A 21,652-nucleotide genomic window follows, 5' to 3' on the forward strand; every position below is an offset into this window, starting at 1 on the left:
AAGTGTTTGGAAAAGTGATTGTCACAATTTAAGTGCCATAAACATTCTTTCAAATAATGGGGGGGGGGGGGGTCCAAAATGCTAGAAAGTAAGGAAGAATAAGTTTATTTAAAAATAGTATATTAACTCATTATTCAAATAATATGCTATGTTTCTCTTTTGTCTAGATACTGTTTCAGGCAAACTTAAAGTTAAATGTCCAACTGTTGACCTAAAAAAACTCCAATGAATATGATGTAGACTGTCCACAGAGTCTGAAAACAGAGGAAAAATTAAGTTTTTTTTGATTAATTGGACCCATTGCTTTAAACTTAGAGATGTATCACCTGAAAAGCTGTCTAGAAATTAAAGAAAAACATACTGAGCACGTTATTTGAAAAGGTAACTAATTAATTGAAAATAAGTTTCTCCCATGTTTCCCAACTTTTCTTCTCCTTCTAAGCACATATAACTATTTTAATTCTTACACATGTGCCATGTGATAGCTGCTGTCAGAGATATCAGAGGTAAAGCCAACTGTGAAATTGTGAAATTTACATTTTAGTAGGAAAAGGCAGTAAATAAACAAGTAATAAAACAGAATAGACACTATAGCAGATGAAAAATGCCATGGGGAAAAATAGAGAAGGTGGCCAGGGCAAAGAAGAGGGTGGGGCTGCTGTTTTATAAATAGGGTAGACCTACAGGCCTCTCCACTAAGACTTTCCGAGAGGATCTGAAGCATGTGAGGGAGCCAGCCAGGTTTCTAGAGAACTTCACTCCAGGCAAAGAGACCAGCAGGTGCAAAGACCAATCAAGAAAGCCTAAAAGGCCTTTTTTCCAAAATACCTTCTACCTTCGTCTGTTTTTCCTTCATCCCTCTTGATAGCCTGTATCCAGGGTAGACTCCAGATATAGATTACTTGGATCACTACAATTTCTCTTTCATCTGCTTCTCAGCACAAGCTTCACACTCTGCTTTTTATTTATCCAACAAAATTTTTATCAAGCAGTTTTTCAATAATCCCACTTCTGTAGTCAGAGTTCTTGCTTTTTTAAAATGTATAACTTTCATTTGAAAAAAATTACTGATTGTCTACTACGTGTCAAAGCCTAACAGTGAAAAGATATTACCACATGGTACATGCCCTCAGAATCTAGTCGAGTAGACATGTAACAGACAACATATGCTGTAAAAGGCATCACACTGATAGCTGAATAAAATACTGCAGCAATTAATTCTGTCCACTGAGGGAAAGAAGAGTTGGGGGCACAAAGGAAAAGGCCTAAGCCAGAATTCGGAGATCACACATGAGTTCAACACACAGCAAGGAAGGAATTTTCCAAGGCAAACAAACTATCTTTCTAAGACTGATTTATTTCAAAGGCAGAGTATCAGAGATGGGGTGGGGAGAGAGAGAAAATCTTCCACCTGCTGGTTCACTCCCCAAATGACTGCACTATCTGGGGCTGCGCCAAACTAGTCAAGAACTCGGTTCAGGTCCCCCACATGGATGGCAGGGGCCCAAGCACCTGGGCCATCTTCTGCAGCCTTCCCAAGGAACCGGATAGGAAGTGGAGCAGCCAGGACTCAAACCAGCACTCTGATATGGGATTCTGACATTGCAAGCAGCAGCTTAACACAGCATGCTATGACATGGTGAAAAAATATCACAAGAATGAGCACTAGGATGTATAGGCCAACAATGCATTAGGAATGTCTGCGGACACAATGGCTACACTCAAGGCCATAGAAATTAGACAGGCTGGGAACCTACTAAGGGGCCTCACTCTACCCTGAACACAGCGGCTTCCACAGCTTGGACTGCAGACTTCATCAGAAACAAGTTTTTGTTCATCCATCCATACCTAACAGACACATGTATATTTAAACATAAATTAAACTGTGCTAGTTATTTTTCTAGTATATTACATTAATTAGGAAATAAAACACAAGAAGAAGAATATGTAAAAGATAGACACAAAACAAGTATTTTCCTCAATGTTATTTCTCATTAACATATCAAATTAATAAGGACCAATGCTATTAACCAATACCTAATATGCTTTCAATAATCAACAAACAGGCATACTATTCTGTACTGACATTTTAGTTTTAATCTGCATTTTTATTTCTTTTTAAACAACTTATTTATTTGAAAGGCAGAGTTACGGAGAGACAGACGGGGTTGGGGTGGAGGGTCTTCCATCCACGGGTTCATTCCCCAGCAGCTGCAACATCTGGGGCTGGGTCAGGCCCAAGCCAGGGGCCTGGAACTCCATCAGGGTCCCCCATGTGGGAGTCAGGAGCCCAAGAACTTGGGTCATCTTCCACTGCCCTCCCAGGCATATGAGAGCCAAGACTCAAACCAGCACTCAAAGGAGCAGCTGACGTCACAGGCATCAGCTTAACCGTCTGCGCCACAATGGCAGCCCCATAACTTGCATTCTTCTTGCTCTTGGTACTAATAAAGCATCGAGAGCATTCACAATGTGAATATATATATATATATCACATTTTGTGACAGATAAAAAGCATAAAAAAATAACTAGGTCGGGGTAGTACTGTGGCGTAGTGGGTTAAGCCATTGCCTGCAATGCCAGTATCCCATTAGCATGTCTGAGTTCCAGCTGCTCCACTTCTTACCCAGTTCCCTACTAACGTGCCTGGGAAAGCAGCAAAAGACGGCCCAAGTGCTTGGACCCCTACACCCATATGGGAGACCTGGATGGAGTTCCAGGCTTCTAGCTTCGGTCTGGCCCGACCCCGCTGTTGCAGCCAATTTGGGGAATGCACCAACAGATGGAAGATCTCTGTGTCTCTCCCTCTCTCTGTAAATCTGCCTTTCAAATAAATAAAATAAATCTTTTTTTTTTTTTTTTTTGACAGGCAGAGTGGACAGTGAGAGAAAGAGACAGAGAGAAAGGTCTTCCTTTTGCCGTTGGTTCACCATCCAATGGCTGCCGCGGCCGGCGCGCTGCGGCCGGCGCACCGCGCTGATCCGATGGCAGGAGCCAGGAGCCAGGTGCTTTTCCTGGTCTCCCATGGGGTTCAGGGCCCAAGCGCCTGGGCCATCCTCCACTGTACTCCCTGGCCACAGCAGAGAGCTGGCCTGGAAGAGGGGCAACCGGGACAGAATCCGGCGCCCCAACCGGGACTAGAACCCGGTGTGCCGGCGCCGCAGGTGGAGGATTAGCCTAGTGAGCCGCGGCGCCGGCCTAACTGCCATTGGATCAGCATGGTGCACCGGCTGGAGGGTGAACCCACGGCAAAGGAAGACCTTTCTCTCTGTCTCTCTCTCTCACTGTCCACTCTGCCTGTCAAAACATAAAAAAAAAAATGAATAAATACAGTTGTAAATATTTATATGTTTATCTCATTTCTCTCTCAAAATAGCTCATAGGCCCTTTAGAGCAGGATCTTCTACTTTGAAAAATCATTAAATTGTTCTTATTGCAGTAATAATATAGCTACTCTATAGATTACAAGGAAAACAGGCTTTTTGAAACCTAGTTAGAAAAGTGTTTACTCATTTTTTATTTATTCAAAAGGCAGAGTGACAGACAGAAAAGGGACAGAGATGGGGGGAGGAAGGGAGGGGAGAGAGAGCACTGATCTTCCATCTCCTGCTTCACTCCCTAGATGCTTGCAATGGCCAGGGAGGGGCCTGACTGAAGCCAGGAGCTCCGAGTCCTGGGGACATCGCCTGCTACCTCCCAGTACACGCGCACGGAACTGGACAGGACGCAGAGGCGGAGGAGGACCCAGTGCTGGGTATCCGATTCGGGGTGCGGGAATCCTGAGCAGCAGCTTAAGCTGCTACTCCACACGCCCACCTCGCACTCTAACTATTGAAGATGCAGATTTTAATTAGCATTTTTAATTATGATTTAATCCTTATGAAAGCTGATGCCTTTACAATTTCAGAACAAGCATCATAGCATGATTAAACCCATGAAAATTTATCCAATTTCATCAAGCCTGATCTAAAATAAACGCTTTAAAAATAGGATATACACCAAGACCAAGTGAAATTTATGGTAAAATGCAAGCAAGATGGGTTCATATGAGAAAAATCCAATCAATGAAATACAACATATTTATAGAAAGAGAAGATTAAAAACACTCATCTTAATAGAAACAGAAAAAGCATTTGACAAAAGTCAAAAGTCATTTCATAAGAACACCACTCAACAAACTAGGTCTAGAAGAGAACTTCAAAACCCATCTATGAAAATCCCATAGCTAACACTGTGCTTAATGACTGAAGCTTTCCTCCAAAGAGCAGAGACCAGACAGCATGGCTGTGTCAAATGTTTCTGCCAAGGCAATTAGGCAAGAAAAAGAAACAGACAGCATCCAAAGTGGGAAGGAAGAAGTAACACTCTACTTGCACAGGGTGTGAGTCATCTGTAGAAATTTCTAATCAATATAACAAAAATTATTACAGTATAAACTAGTTTAACAAAGAAGATACAAGATTAATATTCAAAAATCAGTTATCGGGGCCAGTGCTGTGGCACAGTGGGTAAAGCCGCCGCCTGCAGTGCTGGCATCCTCATATGGGGGCCAGTTCTAGTCCTGGCTGCTCCTCTTCCCATCCAGCTCTCTGCTGTGGCCTGGGAAAGCAGTAGAAGATGGCCCAAGTCCTTGGGCCCCTGCACCCACGTGGGAGATCCGGAAGAAGCTCCTGGCTCCTGGCTTCAGGTCTGCGCAGCTCTAACCGTTTCAGCCATCTAGGGAATGAACCGGCAGATGAAAGACCGCTCTCTCTCTGTCTCTGTCTCTCTGGCTCTCCTTCTCTCTCTGTGTAACTCTGATTTTCAAGTAAATAAATAAATCTTCTTTAAAAAGTCAGTTATCAGTTGTATTTCAACACACTGGCAATGAACAACCTGGAAATTAAATTAAGGAAACAATTCCACTTACAATAGCAACAAAAAGATCAAAACATTGGGAAATTATCAAAAGTGGGGCAACATTTGTACTGGAAAAACTACACAGCACTGGTAAAGAAATGAAAGACTTAAAACAAGTGACATCTTAGGGTATTTGGAAAAATTCTAATTGTTCAGATGACAATATTCCCAATAGGGAAATCTTTTCAACAAGTGATAGTGGGCCAACTGAATACTGACATATGAAAGAATGAAGTTGGTCTCCTTACCTCATATCATACACAAAATGAACTCAAAAGGGATCCAACACTTAAATTCAAGAGTTTAAGCTACGTCTTAGAAGAAAACACAGGTATAAACCTTCATGATTTTAAATCAGATAATGGTTTCTTATAGATGACACCCACAGTTCAACAACTAAGGGAAAAATAGACAAATTGGGCTTCATCAAAATTTAAAACTTTCGTGCAGGAGCCAGCATTGTGGGTCAAGTCAGCCTCCCTTATGCACTGGTATGAGTCCCCTGCTCCACTTCCAGTCCAGCTCCCTGCTAATGTGCTGGAAAAGGAGCAGAGGATGGCCCAAGTACCTGGGCCCTGCCACCCACGTGGGAAACTCAGGCTCTCAGTTTCCGCCTGGTCCAGCCCTAGCTGTTGAGACCCTTAGGAGAGTGAACCAGTGGATGGAAGAAGTCTCTCTCTCTCCCCTCCTCTCTCTGTAACTCTGCCTTTCAAGTAAATCTTTAAAAAACAAATAAATAAGATTTTTGTGTATCAGAGGATACTTTCAAGAAAATAAAATGACAATCTACAGAATTAGAGAAGATTCTTGCAAACCACTCACCTGATAAGGTTCTTTATATATTGAATATATATTTTATATATTCAAAATACATAAAAAACTGATAACAATTTTTTTAAAAATTTATTTATTTTATTTGAAAGGCAGAACTACAGGGAGGCAGAGGTGGGGGGAGGAGGGGAGAGGTCTTCCATCACTGGATCATTTCCCAGATGGCCACAACAGCTGGAGCTGCACAGAGCTGAAGCCAGGAGCCAGGAGCTTCTTCCAGGTCTCCCATGCGAGTGCAAGGGCGCAGGGACTTGGGCCATCTTCTACTGCTTTCCCAGGCCATGGCAGAGCTGGATCAGAAGAGGTGCAGCTGGGCTCGGACCTGAGCCCATATGGGATGCTGACACTGCAGGTGGCGGCTTTACCCGCTACGCCACAGCGCCGGCCCCTAAACTCAACAATTTAGAAAAAAAATAGCTAAAAATGAGCAAAGAATTTGAATAGATATTCCTCCAAAATATATATATATATATCTAGCATGGAGAGGAAAAGATGCTTAACATCATTAGTCTTTAGGGAAATATAAATCAAAACCACAATGAAGCAGTTCATATCCAGGAGGATGATTTTTTTTTAATTTAACAGGTAGAATTACAAACAGTGAGAGAAGAGACAGAGAGAAAGGTCCTTCCGTTGGCTCACTCCCCAAATGGCTGCCACGGCCTGCGCGCTGTGCCAATCCGAAGCCAGGAGCCAGGAGCTTCTTCCTGATCTCCCACGCAGGTGCAGGGGCCCAAACACTTGGGCCATCCTCCAGGAGGAGGATTGTAAATTTAAAAAAAAGAAGAAGAAGAAGAAGAAAAACAAAAACATGGGGCTGGCACTATGGTGTAGTGGGTAAATCAGCCTTCTATGGCACCGGATCCCAACTGCTCCTCTTCAGATCCAGTTCTCTGCTATGGCCTGGGGGCTGGGAAAGCCGTAGAAGACGGCCCAAACGCTTGGGCCCCTGCACCTGTGTGGAAGACCCAGAAGAAGCTCCTGGCTTCTGGCTTTGGATTGGCCCAGTTCCGGCCGTCGCAGCCATCTGGGGAGTGAACCAGCAGATGGAAGACCTTTCTATCTGTCTCTCCCTCTATATCTGTAACTCTACCTCTCAAATAAATAAATCTTTAAACACACACACACACACACACACACACTAACAGATGTTGGCAAGGAAACAGAGAAACAGAAACTCCTACATGGCTGGTGGGGAAGTAAAGTGGTGCAGTTGCTGTGGAAGTTTAGCATTTCCTTAAAAACCGGAACACTGAATTGCCGTATGACCCAGCAGTCCACTCCTAAGGATAAAACCAATGAAACGAGAGCAGGACACCTGCACTCCAGTGTCCACTGCAGCACCACGCAGGCGAGCCAAAAGGCAGAAACTGCACAGGAACTCATCACAGGATTTCTTTTTTTTTTTTTTTTTGACAGGCAGAGTGGATAGTGAGAGAGACAGACAGAGAGAAAGGTCTTCCTGTGCCGTTGGTTCACCCTCCATTGGCCGCCGCGGCCGGCGCACTGCGGCCGGCGCACTGCGCTGATCCGATGGCAGGAGCCAGGTGCTTCTCCTGGTCTCCCATGGGGTGCAGGGCCCAAGCACTTGGGCCATCCTCCACTGCACTCCCTGGCCACAGCAGAGAGCTGGCCTAGAAGAGAGGCAACCGGGACAGAATCCGGCACCCCGACTAGGACTAGAACCTGGTGAGCCGGCGCCACAAGGCGGAGGATTAGCCTAGTGAGCCGCGGCGCTGGCCAGGATTTCTTTTAAAATGTTGTCTGCACACATAATAGATTATATTCAGCTATAAGAGGAATGAAGTTCTAGGGCTAGTGTGGCTACTGTTTGTGATGTGCCACCCATATACGAGTGCCGGTCACTGTCCCAGCTGCCCCACTTCCTCTCCAGCTTCCAGCTGATGCGCTGGGGAGACTGGGATGGAGTTCCTGGCTCCTGGCTTCAGTCCGGCCCATCCCTGGCTATTGAGACCATTAGGAGAGTGAGCCAGTGGAGAGAAGATCTTCCTCTCTCTCTCTCTCTCTCTCTCTCTCCCCTGCCACCTCTATTGTTCTGCTTTCCAAATAAATAAATACACCTTCTTTAAAAAAAAAGAAAGAAAGAAAGAAAGAAAGAAAGAAAGAAAGAAAGAAAGAAAGAAAGAAAGAAAGAAAGAAAGAAAAAAGAATGGCGTTCTAATCCCTCCTACCACATGGATGAACCTTGAGGACATCATGGAAGTGAGTCAGAGGCAAAAGGACCGGTATCTTAGATTCTGCTCAGGTGAAGAACCTAGAACAGGCAGATCTGTAGAGGAAGTCAGCAGCACAGGGCTTGGTGGAGTTGGAAGTCTTTACTAAATGGTTACAGAGCTTCTGGCTGGAATAATGAAGGTTTGTAACTAGATAGTGATGATGGTTGCACAACATTGGGAATAAATTTATTGTCCCTAAATTGCACACGTAGGCCAATTTTACATATATTTTAACTTTAAAAAATATTACTAATGTAACAAATCAAAACCATATAATTATATACTTTAAATGGGTGAACTGTATGATATGTGAATTATTTCTTAATGAAGCTTTTTTTAAAGGGAAGAAACAAAAGAAATGAGCTCTCAAGGTATGAAAAAACATACCTGGGAACCTTAAACACACATCTATGAGTGAAAAAGCTACAAACTTTCCACGTGGACAGCAAGCCATACTCCAACTCCAGCCCCCTCTAATCTGCCACAATAGAAGAGAACTGGCCCCAGGCCAGCCCTGTAGCATAGCAGGTGAGGCTGCCCCCATGATGCTGGCATCCCATATGGGTGCTAGTTCTAGTCCCAGCCGCTCCACATCTGATCCAGCACCCTGGTAATGCACCAGGAAAGCAGTGGAAGATGCCCCAAGTGCTTGGGCCCCTGCACCCACCCACGTGGGAGACCTGGATGAAACTCCTGGCTCCTGGCTTTGGCCTGACGCAGCCCAGGCTGTTTCAGACATCTGGGAGTGAACCATCAGATAAGAGATCTCTCTCCCTCTCTCTCTCTGTAACTCTTCCAAATAAATAAATAAATCTTTAATAAAATTTAATAAAAGAAAAAAAGCTTCAAACTTTATGAGTCCAACTTCTGACAACTAGAAAAGGTGGTTACATACAGCAAAAAGGCCAGCAGTTGCCAGGGTTCAGAAGGGGGAGAAAAAAGGAAGAACTGTGCACACAGGGCATTTTTAGGGCAGTGAAACTATTCTATATGATACTGCCATTCACATGACATGGGTTTTTCAAAACCACAGAACTGGCTCAAGTGACGGGGCTCCAGCCACCCACACAGAAGACCTAGATGGAGCTCCTGGCTACAGGCTTTTGAGGAATCAATCAGCAGATGTGAACTCTAACAAATTCAAAACATTTGTTTAAAAAAATCATCAACCCATACAATTCAAAGAGTGAATCCAAATGTAAAACGTAAACTTTAGCTAATAATGCTATCAGTATTGCTTCATCAATTGCAACTAATGCAAGATGTCAGTAACAGGCAAAATTATGTGTAAGTAAGGAGAAGTATGTGGGAACTGTACTTCTGCATAATTTTTCTGTAGACCTCAAACTACCCTTAAAAAACTACTTAAAATGCACACTTAACAAAGAGATTGCACTGAATTTCATCCTCTTCCCATGAGTCACACAGCTATCCACTTTCAACACAAACGGTAAGTCTACCTTCTACGGAGAGGAAGTACCGGCGTTCTGAGCACTGTGGACGCCCAGGTACCACGGAATCACCTCGTCTTCCACACCCCTTTCCCTGCTTTACTTCCTCTTCCGCCCACGACAGAAGGACTGCACAACCTAAACTGTATTCACACGCCTGCTTCCATCTAGGCGTCTGGGAAACACGCCCTTATCTCCCGGCTATCCTCCGTCTAACTGCAGTTACGGGGCGTGGTGGCGTCACTATCCAAACTGCCATGCCTCCTGTTTTCACTCACTCCATTCATTTTCCATGAGGCACCATTTTATCAGGAACCTGTGTTCACTTGACATGTCCTTTTGAAAAAGAAAAATCCCACCCTCTACGGCCCACAGAGTCGACGAGAAACCACTAACTGTCCCAGAGGAAAGGCCTCCGGGACACGTGAGAACACCCTCTCCCCACCCTTGTTTTTAAACCGTCCCCCCAAACTCATCTTTTCTGGTATAAACTCCACCTTGATCTTTCCCAGCTTCATCGACGTGCTGGAAATCTTTCAGCGTATGAAGGTTACAGAAGCCCTCTCTGCAATGCTGAATAACTCTCTCTGATCCATTCTTGATGAGATAATCCATCAGCATAAGTGATTTGTACACGTGGCGCCAGTTCTTCCCATGGTCACCGAGTCTCTGCCATAGCATATTCATAATCTCTGAGAGAGAAACTGTGTTGAAAGTCAAGTCGCTGATATCCAACATCAGAGAGCTAGAGGGACCCCAGGGGTCGTTAGAGGTCGCTTCCCTGACCTTGATTTCCGCATCTGAGTAATTTTTCACAAAGTTCTTCACTTGCCTTCGGAATGCCATAGGTAAGACAAGTCTGGAGCTGTGACAGGTGACGGGGGCAATGGGACAGGAGCTGTGCAGTTTGTTTATAATACTCCTGAGAGGTAAACGGTCCCCAGTTCTGCTGCTCCCAGATCCAAATGAGTAGTCTCCATGCTGATAGAATATCAATTTCCTACAAAGCAAATACGAAAAAATGTGTAAAAGTACGAAAAAATGTGTAAGTTGATGAGTGGATATAAGCTAAACTAGTTTAAAAAATATATCTACAGAAGAAGTCGGCATTGTGGCACAGTGGGTTAGGCCACTGCCGATGATGCCAGCACCCCTTATCACAGCACCAGTTTGAGTCCTGGCTGCTCCACTTCTGATACAGCTTTTTATTTTTTAAGATTTTATTTATTTATTTGAGAGGTAGAGTTATAGACAGAGGGACAGACAGAGAGAAAGGTCTTCCATTTGCTGGTTCATTCCCCAAATGGCTGCAACAGCCAGAGCTGCGCTGATCCGAAGCCAGGAGCCAGGAGCTTCCTTCAGGTCTCCCATGTGGGTGCAGGGGCCCAGGCACTTGGGCCATCCTCCACTGCTTTCCCAGGCCATAGCAGAGAGCTGGATTGGAAGAGGAGCAGCCGGGGCTAGAACTGGTGCCCATGTTGGATGCCAGCGCCACAGGTGCAGGAGTAACCTACTGCGCGACAGAGCCAGCCCCGATACGGCCAACTTCTAATGTGCCTGGGAAGGCAGAAGATAGCCCACGTATCTGAGTCCCTGCCGCCCAGGATGGAGACCTAGATGGAGTTCCCAGCTCCTGGCTCCAGCCTGACTCAGTCCTGACTACTGCCACTGCTTGGGGAGGGACCAGTGGATGGAGATATTTCCCTCTGTGTCTCTCCCTCTCTGTAACTGCCTTTCAGATAAATATTTTCTTTAAAAAGTTCCTGCAGAAAATCAATCTCTTTGAGCAGAAACATAATTATGAAGCATTACATGGACAATGGACACATTAGTATTAAAATAATAGCACTTGGGGCCAGCACTGTGGTGTAGTGGGTAAAGCCACGGCCTGCAGTGCCGGAATCCCATATGGGCACTGGTTCGAGTCCCAGCTGCTCCACTTTTGATCCAGCTCTCTGCTATGGCCTGGGAAAGCAGCAGAAGATGGCCCAAGTCCTTGGGACCCTTCACCCATGTGGGAGAACGGGAAGAAGCTCCTGGCTCCTGGCTTTGGATCGGCGCAGCTCCAGCCGTTGTGGCCAACTGGGGAGTGAACCAGTGGGTAGAAGCTTGCTCGCTTGCGCTCTCTCTCTCTGCCTCCTCTTCTCTCTCTGTGTAACTGGCTTTCAAGTAAATAAATAAATCTTAAAAAAATTAGCACTTGCATTTGGATATCTCTTGCTTACCATATATTTTCATGAATAAAAATATTATGTCCTGGCCGGCGCCGTGGCTCACTAGGCTAATCCTCCGCCTAGCGGCGCCGGCACACCGGGTTCTAGTCCCGGTTGGGGCACCGGATTCTGTCCCGGTTGCCCCTCTTCCAGGCCAGCCCTCTGCTGTGGCCAGGGAGTGCAGTGGAGGATGGCCCAGGTGCTTGGGCCCTGCACCCCATGGGAGACCAGGAAAAGCACCTGGCTCCTGGCTCCTGCCATCGGATCAGCGCGGTGCGCCGGCCGCAGCGCACCGGCCGCGGCGGCCATTGGAGGGTGAACCAACGGCAAAGGAAGACCTTTCTCTCTGTCTCTCTCACTGTCCACTCTGCCTGTCAAAAAAAAAAAAAAAAAAAAATTTATGTCCTAAAATCAATTTAAATGGTTTGAAAACCATTAGAGTAACCTAGTGACCCTATGATTCTATTCTTTTTAGAACTACAAGTCATCAGAATCAGAACTACATATGGTCTGTTTTCCTGTTACTCTTAAAGGGAAGACGGTCAACTATTAAGACAAATAGTTGCACCTCAGGGGACTTCACAGCGAACTCATGGTCCATAAAACCAGGATTTAGTCCAGATAATACCAGTAAGTTCAAGCGAAAGGTTAAATTACTTTCTTTACTCACTCTCAGAAAATGAAGTATGAATTTAGGATTACAGTGTCAACAGTAAGATTCAAATCTTGGGGGGCTGGTGTTGCAGTATAACAGGTTAAGCTGTCATGTGCGATGTCAGCATCCATTATGGGCACCGGTTCAAGTCTCAGCTGCTCCACTTAAATCCAGCTACTGCCAATGCTCCTGGGAAAACAGAAAATGGCCGAAATCCTTGGGCCCCTGCACCCATGTGGAGACTTGGATGAAGCTCCTGGCTCCTGGCTTTGTCCTGGCCAGGCCAAGAAGTTGTAATCATTTGGGGAATGAACCAGCGGATGAAAATGCTCTCCCTCCCTCTCTTCCTCTCTCTCTCTCTCTAATTCTGCATTTCAAATAAATACATCTTTTTTAAAAAGATTCAAATCTGGAGTGGTCAGCATGTATTTGACAGATCTCAAAACAAGTACACACAGAGAGGCCCACTTAGGTTGATATAAAAATACATGAAAGGTTTTTGGCGCAGTGGGTAAGACAACGAATGGAGTGAGCTCTGTGGTGTAGCGGCTCGGTCACCGCCTGGGACACCCACGCGCACACTGAAGTGCCTTGGATCCAGCCCGGCCTCTCTTCCCATCCAGCTTCCTGCTAATGCACACCCTGGGAGGCAGCAGGTGATGGCTTAAGTTCTTGGGTCCCTGACACCCCTGGGGGAGACCTAGACAGGGTTCCAGGCTCCTAGCTTTGGCCTGGTCCAGCCCTGGCTATTGTGGGCATCTGGAGAGTGAACCCAAAGACAAAACAGATCTTTCTCTTTTAGCCTTTCAAATAAAATTAATTTTAAAAATATTTTTTAAAAAATGTAAACTTAAAAAGGGGATGCAGTCCTAGAACTTTATAGAATGCTTGTGAATTATCAATTCACGATTTATACGATTCCCTTTCCATTACTTTGCATTAAGGTGAGTCTGTTAGTTTGCAATGTCTCTAGTGACTTGCCATTGATGGCTAATGAAGACAGTGTACCAAATTGATTTCAAGCCCTGATGAGCACCCAGGCCCAGGGAAGCCTAGATGATCTATAATCAGATCTTACTAGAGTTAACTGCACACACACAAAAGAAAAAATGTTAAAAGCCATGGCAAACGTGTGTGTTATTTTTAGCTTTGTTTCCCTTCCTTGACCTTCTCAGATACTAGCTGAGGCTTCATTAATTTGTGTGTGTACTGAAGGAAGACACAAATTTTCAGAAACATCCCAAAGGAATTATTTTAAAAAAAGTCAAAGGAAATAATTAGCTTCTTTTTTTTTTCCAAGTGCAATGCATCCTCAAATAAACAAGATAGAAAATCTATCAGTTTAATTAAGATTTCTCAGAAACTATCATCAACCCTAGGAAGAAAAAGGCAAGTGTATTTCTACAACCTTCTGATTTTCTCTCATTTGCACTTCAAATATAGACATTTTTATCTGACTCCTCCTGCAGTAGAAATCTGATTTATGTTGTTTCAATAAGCTATTAAAACTTTCAGTCACAAGAGTTTCCTGTTGTCCTTTTTTCCTCATACCAAACTCATTCAGTGCAAAGATCCACTGTGACATTGGCTCAGAGCAACAAATATTGATCTCTTTCTTTACAAATCTATGTTTTTAAAAGCCTGTTAGAATCATAACTTGTCAGAATTGGACAACAGCTGTTAAAGTCTTGTTCTTCTTTAGCTATTTCTATTTAGCTTTTTAACCTATCTATTTCTTGGAGAACATCTGAATTTTTTGGTTTTTCTATATTCTCTAATCTGCATTCTTTTTAGAAACAATTTTCTTAAATAAATTTTCTGCCCCAAAAAATATCAAAATAATAGTCTTCTAATCCAATATGGTAGCTGAAAATCGATATGCTTGACACCATACCAAAATTAAATACAGTCCCAACCATCTAACCATTAAAAGAACCACAAAGAACAAAGTCTGAATAGTGAATTAATACCACTTACTAATGATCTGTACTTTGCAACAGGAACATAGAATAGACACTATCCTATTTTGTTAATGTCTATATTTATTTTCATATGCTTTAGTTGCAGAGCAACAGAGAGGGAGAAACAGAGATCTTCCACCTGCTGGTTCACTCCCCGAATGCCCACCGCAGCCAGGCTGGGCTGGGCTTCAGTGAGGAGTCTGGAGCTTCTCTGGGGTCTCCCATGGGGTGGCAGGGACCCAAGCAGCTGAACCCATCTGCTGCCTCCGAGGATGCATTAGCGGAAAGCTGGACTGGAAGTGGAGCAGCTGGGACACAAACCGGCACTTCAGTACGGGATGCAGGTCCCAAGAGGTGCGCGCCCTGCTCTCCCACAACACCGGCCCCTCCATTCTACTACTGAGGTCTGTTCAGACGAACAAGGAATTAAATCAATTGGCATTAGTTGTGAATTACACATTGGTTCATTTGTTTTAGACACCTGCCTACAGTGAATGCTCAGCTTACTCACACCATCAACTATGAGGTTGTAATCAATCATGCGCTACATAACGCGTTTCCATCAAAGACGGACCAGGTACAAGCGTGGTGGCCCCGTAAAGCTGTATCACTTGGCAACACAGCAGTCCTCGTGGTTTGAGTACATTCCACAGGCTCCCACAACGATGGAATCACCTAACGACACGTTTCCCAGAAAGCATCCGTAGGCAACACAGGAGCACGGTGCGGGGACACTCGGGGGAACTTCCACCCGTGAACCCTGACCGGCCGCCTACCACATCACCACATCACCTGGAAGTATCGCGTCCCGGCCTTTTGGCTAAGATCAAGTGGAGAAGAAAGTAAGAGCCATGCTACTCTCTGAGAGGCCCTCACCGGCCGGGTCAACCACTTTCTTCGGCATCTGGCTAAGCTCCTTGTACGCCCTGTGTCTGTCACTGCCTTTCCTCACAAGGACATTTTTCCAAGCTGCTTGAGGGCAGAGCTCTTGGCCGCTGCAACCCTGCGCTCAGAAGACACCAGCGAAAGTAGGTCCTCAAGACCATGTGTTGAGGGAGTGACCTACTCTCGGGGACGAAGCTGCAGTTACTCTGGACTATAAGCACGCTGTCTTAACATCAGAGACCTACCATTCACGCCGCTTGGGGGAGGAATGTAAAACGTAATTCTACATCAAACAACATACTTAAGCTCTCTCTTACAATTCCACGGCATAAGAAAAGTCGTTTTCTTTTTAGCTCTGCGCTGGTCCAAAATGCTGCCCCCTCCCCCCTTATCTGAATTGTGATAGGAAATGACTTAAATCACCAGGTGACACTGATCTCGTCCAAACCCTCGGAGGCTGGGTGAGTTCTGGAATTCAAGTTCACTCGGGGGATTTCTGTGCCAGTACCATACACGATGGCCAGGGTGAGCTGCGGGCTCACTCGGAGCAAACCCCCACATTAACACGCCTGCATTTGAACGTGGCAATCCTTGGACTACAGGCTGCGATGGCCCGCGTCGAGCGAGGCGTGGAGAACGCTGGTTTTCTGCGCCCTCTGGGTTTCAGAATGGAGGATCCGGGCGCGGAGGAGCCGGCCTATGACAGGGCAACCATCACAGCGTTTAGGCGAGGGCTGTGGGGAGAGCGCAGGTCCTGCCCTGGCCCCCCAAGGAAACGCGCTGGGGCAGAGAGAATTCCCCAGCGCGGGCCGGCAGGTGCACGCCGCAAGCGGCAGAGAGCCTCGACTTCCTGGGCCCCATCTGTGCGCGCCCGAGTTCGGTCTACTAATCCCTTTCCAGAATTTACCACGGGGCGGACTCCACGCCAGGAAGCAGGGAAAGGCGCCGCGCCGACCGAGCGCCCCCGCCCCCGCCTCAGTGGGATTTAAAGGCGCGGACTTGAGGTCCGTCCGCTGTGCCACGTCCTAGCTGGGGCTCGGCCTGCCCGCCCCGCCTGCAGCGCAGGAGAGGAAGAAGCCAGCCGCTCTGGGGGACCCTGGAAACCCAGAGTGGCGGCCGAGAACCACCCTCCCGGCCACACGGCCTCCCCTCGGCATCCGCTCCCGTCATTCAACATGGAGGTGAGAACCATCACCGCGCACGGTGGGCACCGGTGGGCCCGGGGCGGGGTCCCGCAGAGGGGCAAGCGGGCGACCACCCTCAGAGGGCGCGCAATTGACTGCCGCACCGCAGGCCGGCCTGCGTGGAAGATTCTAGAAGGAGGAAGGGGCGTCATGGCGTCACACAGCAGGGACCTACCCTCGCCAGAAGCAGAGCTCAAAATGGAGGTGGTTCCAGGCCGTCCCCTCCCCACCCCCACACACGCTCCCAAACGAGCAGCTGTTACCTCAGATACGGTCCAGGAGCTGCCCGGGACCCTTTTCCCTTCGGATTCAAACCCCTCTGCCCATTCCGCCTCCTAGACTGTGGCCCAGCCGCGCACGCAGGGCCCCACTTCCGCTTCCTCACTTCCGGTCCCCGGGTGCCCACCTCTGCCAGTCCCTGGAGCAAAATGGATACAGGAGATTAATATGCCCCACCTGACGTGGCTAGGAGGAAGAAGACTTGGAGGCTAAGAAAATGCCCCGCAGACAAAGGTAACGTTTGTTTTTAGCTCCTACTGCTTTGTTCATAATAATAATAGTAGCCAACATTATTTATACTGACCTGGAAGTAGGTAAGTACAATATAAATATATTACTATATATTTATATATAATATAATATAAAGTGGTAGCAGGTATGAAAGATGTGGGTGTATTAGAAATAAATTAGGGCTGTGGCACTGCCCTACTCCTCCTTTCAAATAACAAACGTTTACAGTGTGTGTTACTAGGGTAATTGTAACTGCCTCAGGCATCTGACAGACACCCCAAAGGACAAAGAATGTCACACGTGTGCCGGGGTAGGAGTTCCTGGGATGACAGGCAGTCGTTGATGTGTTCAGCTGATCTTCAGTGCACGGGCACTGTGTGCCAGGCGGTAAGGACCCCGCGATAAAACACAGCCCTGTGCGGGATGTGTGCACACACTCCTGGAGGTGACATGCACCCTCATGGAAGATTCTAGCAAGATACATATAGCATGATAAGAGAGGAGAGAGCTTCTAATTCAGCCAAGGAGCATTTAAGGGCAAGTTTCACAGAAGAGTTCACATCTGAATTGAATCTTAAGGGATGACAGGGTGTTCACTGGAGAAACCAGGCAGAGGAGGTCGTTGGAGGCCAAGGACGTAGCGTGTATAAAGGCGTGGAAGCTGAGAGAGCCATCATCTCAGTGAAGCTCCAAGGACTGTAGTTTCTATGGCTGTCACAGAGGCAATTACTGGAACAGCAGAGGGAGGTGAAGGGGCAGAGGGACTCGGGTCATGGAGAACCGCGACCACACTGCTAGACGGTTACATCCAGCAGGCATTGAAAAGATAACCAAACCCAGGTTCTAAAGAACGTCGATGGCTGAGTGGGATACCGACTAGGATGGGGGGAGAAAGACTCAGAGGGTAAGAAAATGGGTAGTGGACAAGAATAACATTTGTTTTTAGCTCCTACTGCTTCACTTATCATTTTTCTAATAGCCAACATTATTTATACTGACATGGAGGCAGGTAGGTACAACATAAAGTGATAGGAAGTATGAAAGAAGTTGGTGTATTTGAAATAAAGAGTAATGGGAGGGATAGGCAAAGGGAAATTGGAAAATAGACTGTTCAAGGCCTTGAAAGTCATACTAAGGTGTTTGGTTTTTTTTTTAATAAACTTATCTTTTTAGCTTTTTTTAAAAGATCTATTATATTTTATTTGAAAAGCAGAGTGGCAGCCGGCGCCGCGGCTCACTAGGCTAATCCTCCGCCTAGCGGCGCCGGCACACTGGGTTCTAGTCCCGGTTGGGGCGCCGGATTCTGTCCTGGTTGCTCCTCTTCCAGTCCAGCTCTCTGCTGTGGCCTGGGAGTGCAGTGGAGGATGACCCAAGTGCTTGGGCCCTGCACCCGCAAGGGAGACCAGGAGGAAGCACCAGGCTCCTGGCTTCAGATCGACACCAGCCGTAGCGGCCATTTGGGGGTGAACCAACGGAAGGAAGACCTTTCTCTCTGTCTCTCTCTCTCTCACTGTCTAACTCTGCCTGTCCAAAAAAAAAAAAAAAAGAAAAGAAAAGAAAGAAAAGCAGAGTGATACACAGAGAGGGTGAAAGAGAGAGAGAGAGAGAGAGATATCTTCCATCTGCTGGTTCATTCCCCAAATGGCCACAATGACCAGCAGTGAGCCAGACCAAAGCCAGGTGCCTGGAACTCCATCTGGGTCTTCCACATGGGTGGCAGGGGCCCAGGCAATTGGGTCATTCTCTGCTGCTTTACCAGGTGCATTAGCAGGAAGCTGGACGGGAAGTAGAACAGCCGGAACTGGAACTGGTGCCCATATGGGATGCCAACTTCCTAGGCAGCAGCTCAACCCACTATGCCACAATACTATCCCCAGTATTTAGATTTTATTCAATAGAGTAGTTGGGGACAAACAAGCATTTTATACAGTGAGTTAACAGTTTATGAAAGAGTTTTATTTGTATATCTTATGTAAATGTCAAAGGAAGACTGAAAAGTAGCATTTTTGTTCCATTTTGTAGAAGAGGAAGCTGAGTTTGGAGAAGATGACGTTCTTTCTACATGTTTGAGTACCTGCTGTGTGACCAGCTCCATTGCTGAGTCATGAGAATAGAAGGAAGACATAGTCTAATAGAAGAAACAGGAATAAACCAGCAATTATAATAATTTTCCATGATAACGGCAGGCATCAAATGTTTGGGGACAAAAGGAGGATTTGTCTAAATCTACATAGTTAGACAAGACTCCCTGGAGAAGAACTTGAGCTGAGTTGGTAGGAATAAATGGGTTACAAGAATTGCCCAGATACACATAACTTGGAAACAATTCAGCTGGAACTTGAACCCCAATCTCCTGTGTCCAAGTCTGAAAATTCATGTTTTAGGGGCCGGCACTGTGGCGCAGCAGGTAAAGCCACCACCTGCAGTGCCAGCATCGCATTTGGGCACTGGTTCGAGTCCCAGCTGTTCCTCTTGCAGTCCAGCTCTCTGCTATGGCCTGGGAAAGCAGTAGAAAATGGCCCAAGTCCTTGGGCCCCTGCACCCACGTGGGAGACCCGGAAGAAGCTCCTGGTTCCTAACTTCGGATTGGCACAGCTCTGGCCGTTGCAGCCAATTAGGAAGTGAACCAGCAGATGAAAGACCTCTCTCTCTGCCTCTCTTTCTGTGTGTAACTCTTTCAAATAAATAAGTAAATATTTAAAAACATGTTTTAAGTTGCAGGCCATTCTGAGTAGAGTGGCGAGAGCGCAGGCCATGCCACTCTGGCCCCTGCAAGACACAAATCGTTCCTTTGCCCAGCAGATCCGTGCTGTGTGCCCATGACCGTTAGGCACCTTGGAGCCATCTCCATGACCAAATTGACTGTTGCATTATTCCATTGCTTATGCTCAAGTAAGAAGGTCCATAGTAGCCTAATGCTGTGTTACAACACCTGTCATTCACCTCCCTCCGTCTCCTCATGTGGGCGTTGCAGCTTCTCACATCATCATCACAAAAAGGGTAATCCGGACACCAGGACTCTTAGAGCGTGAGCATATTCTCAGTAACTTTCATTGAGGTATATTGTTATAATTGCTTTATTGTTGTGGATTTCTTACTGTACCTGATTTATAAGTTAAACTTCATCGTAGACATGTGTGAGAAGACTTGAGTATATTTAGGGTTGGGTACTTTCTGTGGGTTCAGGCAGCTATTGAGGGTCTGGGGATGCATACTGTGTGCGTAAGGGGGATGACCCTAATGAGCATGGTGCCATCTTCCATTCTTCTCACTCTCTTACACATATACATCTGCCTGTAATGCTAACGTGCAGAAGTTACTGGCCTTGTCTGCACTTAGAATGGAAGGGAGAGAGGAGGAGCGTCTACAGCGACTCTCAAGTCTCTGTTTTGGGTGGCCGTGTAAATGGTGGTTGTTCATTAAGATGACAGACTCGGTCTGAGAGTAGGTTTGGCAGGAGGGTGATGACTTCTGTTTGGGACATTTTGCATGTGAGGGGCCTGGACAACGAGATGAGGACATGAGGACCTACCCAGAGACAGCTGGACAAGGGCAGGGTCTGGGGCTAGGTACACAGACTTGAGAACCAGAGTTGAGAGTTGCCATTACATAGACAATTGGTTGAAGGAGCAGGTGGAAACTGGAGACAGAACAGATCAGACTGCAGTCTCACTGAGGGTAGAGATGTCAGTATCAGGGAGGAGCTGGTTAGACTGGATAGAAGTGTCAAGTGTGGAGGGCAGGCATTATGACACAGCAAGTTAAGCCGTCACGTGGGGTGCCCACTTCTGTATTGGAGAATCTGGGATTAATTCTCCCTCTGCCTCCAACCCAACTTCCTGCTAATGTTCACTTCAGGCAGCACATGATGACTCAAGTGCTTGGTTCCCTGCCACCTATGTGGGAGGCCTGGATGGAGCTCCTGGCTCCTGGCTTCAGCCTGGCCCAGCCCCAGCTATTGCAAGTGTTTGGGGAGTAAATGAGCAGATGAGTAATATCTCTCTCTCTCTCTCTGCCTTTCACACACGAAAAAAAGTGTCTAGTGTTACCAAGCCTGTATAATCAACTCTGTTAAAGTGACAAGAGGAAGAGGGGCCTTCTTACCTGCCTTCCTCCATTTGGGGGCACAATTTAGTTGAAATGCTGTAGCACCCACCAAATACAGTCATTGTTCTGTGATAACAACTTACTTGGTTTTTCTCTTCTACTTTCCTGAACTCAAGATTTTGTAAAAATAACAATGTTTGCTTCACCTGATTTCCAAAAATCCTCTTCTCCTCACCTTCTCTCCTCATTTCTTCTCAATTCTCTGGCATCTCAAGTCTAGAAGGATCTGCTCTCCAAACTCATATCTTCTCCCTATTTGTTCCCTAAATGGTGTTACCCAGTCTCATACCTCTGAACTCACTTCTGAACCAACAACTCTCCAAGTTTTATCTTTAGCCCCAATTTCTCCTGACCTGCAAACTCGAATGTCTAAGTGTCACCAGTTCCCCACGGGTGTCTCTCGTAGACATCTCAAAGTCAACACACCCAGAACGGAGCGCCTCATCTTCCCTTCTCACTCTCCTCCCAGTGGTCTCAGTCAGTGACGCACTTTGCTTCTGTTTCTCGGGCTGTAATCCTTAGCACTGCGTTTGACTCCTCTCTCTGTCTCTTACTCCTCATATGACATCTGTCAGCCTCCCTTTGACCACCGTCCTCAGGGTGACAGGAGTCTGGATACTGCACGGAGTACAAGAGTATTGTCTCTGCTGCTTCACCCTCTGCGCAGCCTGCACATTGCGGGTCTGCCCGCTCCCAGCACCTCCCCACCGTGCTCGAGG

The 21,652-nt window shown here is 46.5% G+C and overlaps 1 protein-coding gene across 2 annotated transcripts in view; it reads right to left on the reverse strand.

The window, feature by feature from the left end:
* ENTHD1 (ENTH domain containing 1) overlaps window positions 1-16,708 on the reverse strand; it is a 141,152-nt gene extending 124,444 nt beyond the window's left edge. The window contains exons 1-3 of one of the 2 annotated variants that reach the window (XM_051834068.2): window positions 16,580-16,708; window positions 12,302-12,475; window positions 9,916-10,418 (exon numbers count right to left, since the gene is read on the reverse strand). In XM_051834068.2, the coding sequence (XP_051690028.2) occupies window positions 9,916-10,264 (349 nt within the window). In that variant the 5' untranslated portion in view covers window positions 10,265-10,418; window positions 12,302-12,475; window positions 16,580-16,708. The remainder of the gene's footprint in view (window positions 1-9,915; window positions 10,419-12,301; window positions 12,476-16,579) is intronic. The other variant, XM_002721414.5, reaches the window with a different exon arrangement.
* Window positions 16,709-21,652: the final 4,944 nt, after the last annotated feature.

The sequence above is a fragment of the Oryctolagus cuniculus genome, chromosome 11, assembly GCF_964237555.1.
Source record: "Oryctolagus cuniculus chromosome 11, mOryCun1.1, whole genome shotgun sequence".
In the NCBI taxonomy this organism is placed as follows: Eukaryota; Metazoa; Chordata; class Mammalia; order Lagomorpha; family Leporidae; genus Oryctolagus; species Oryctolagus cuniculus.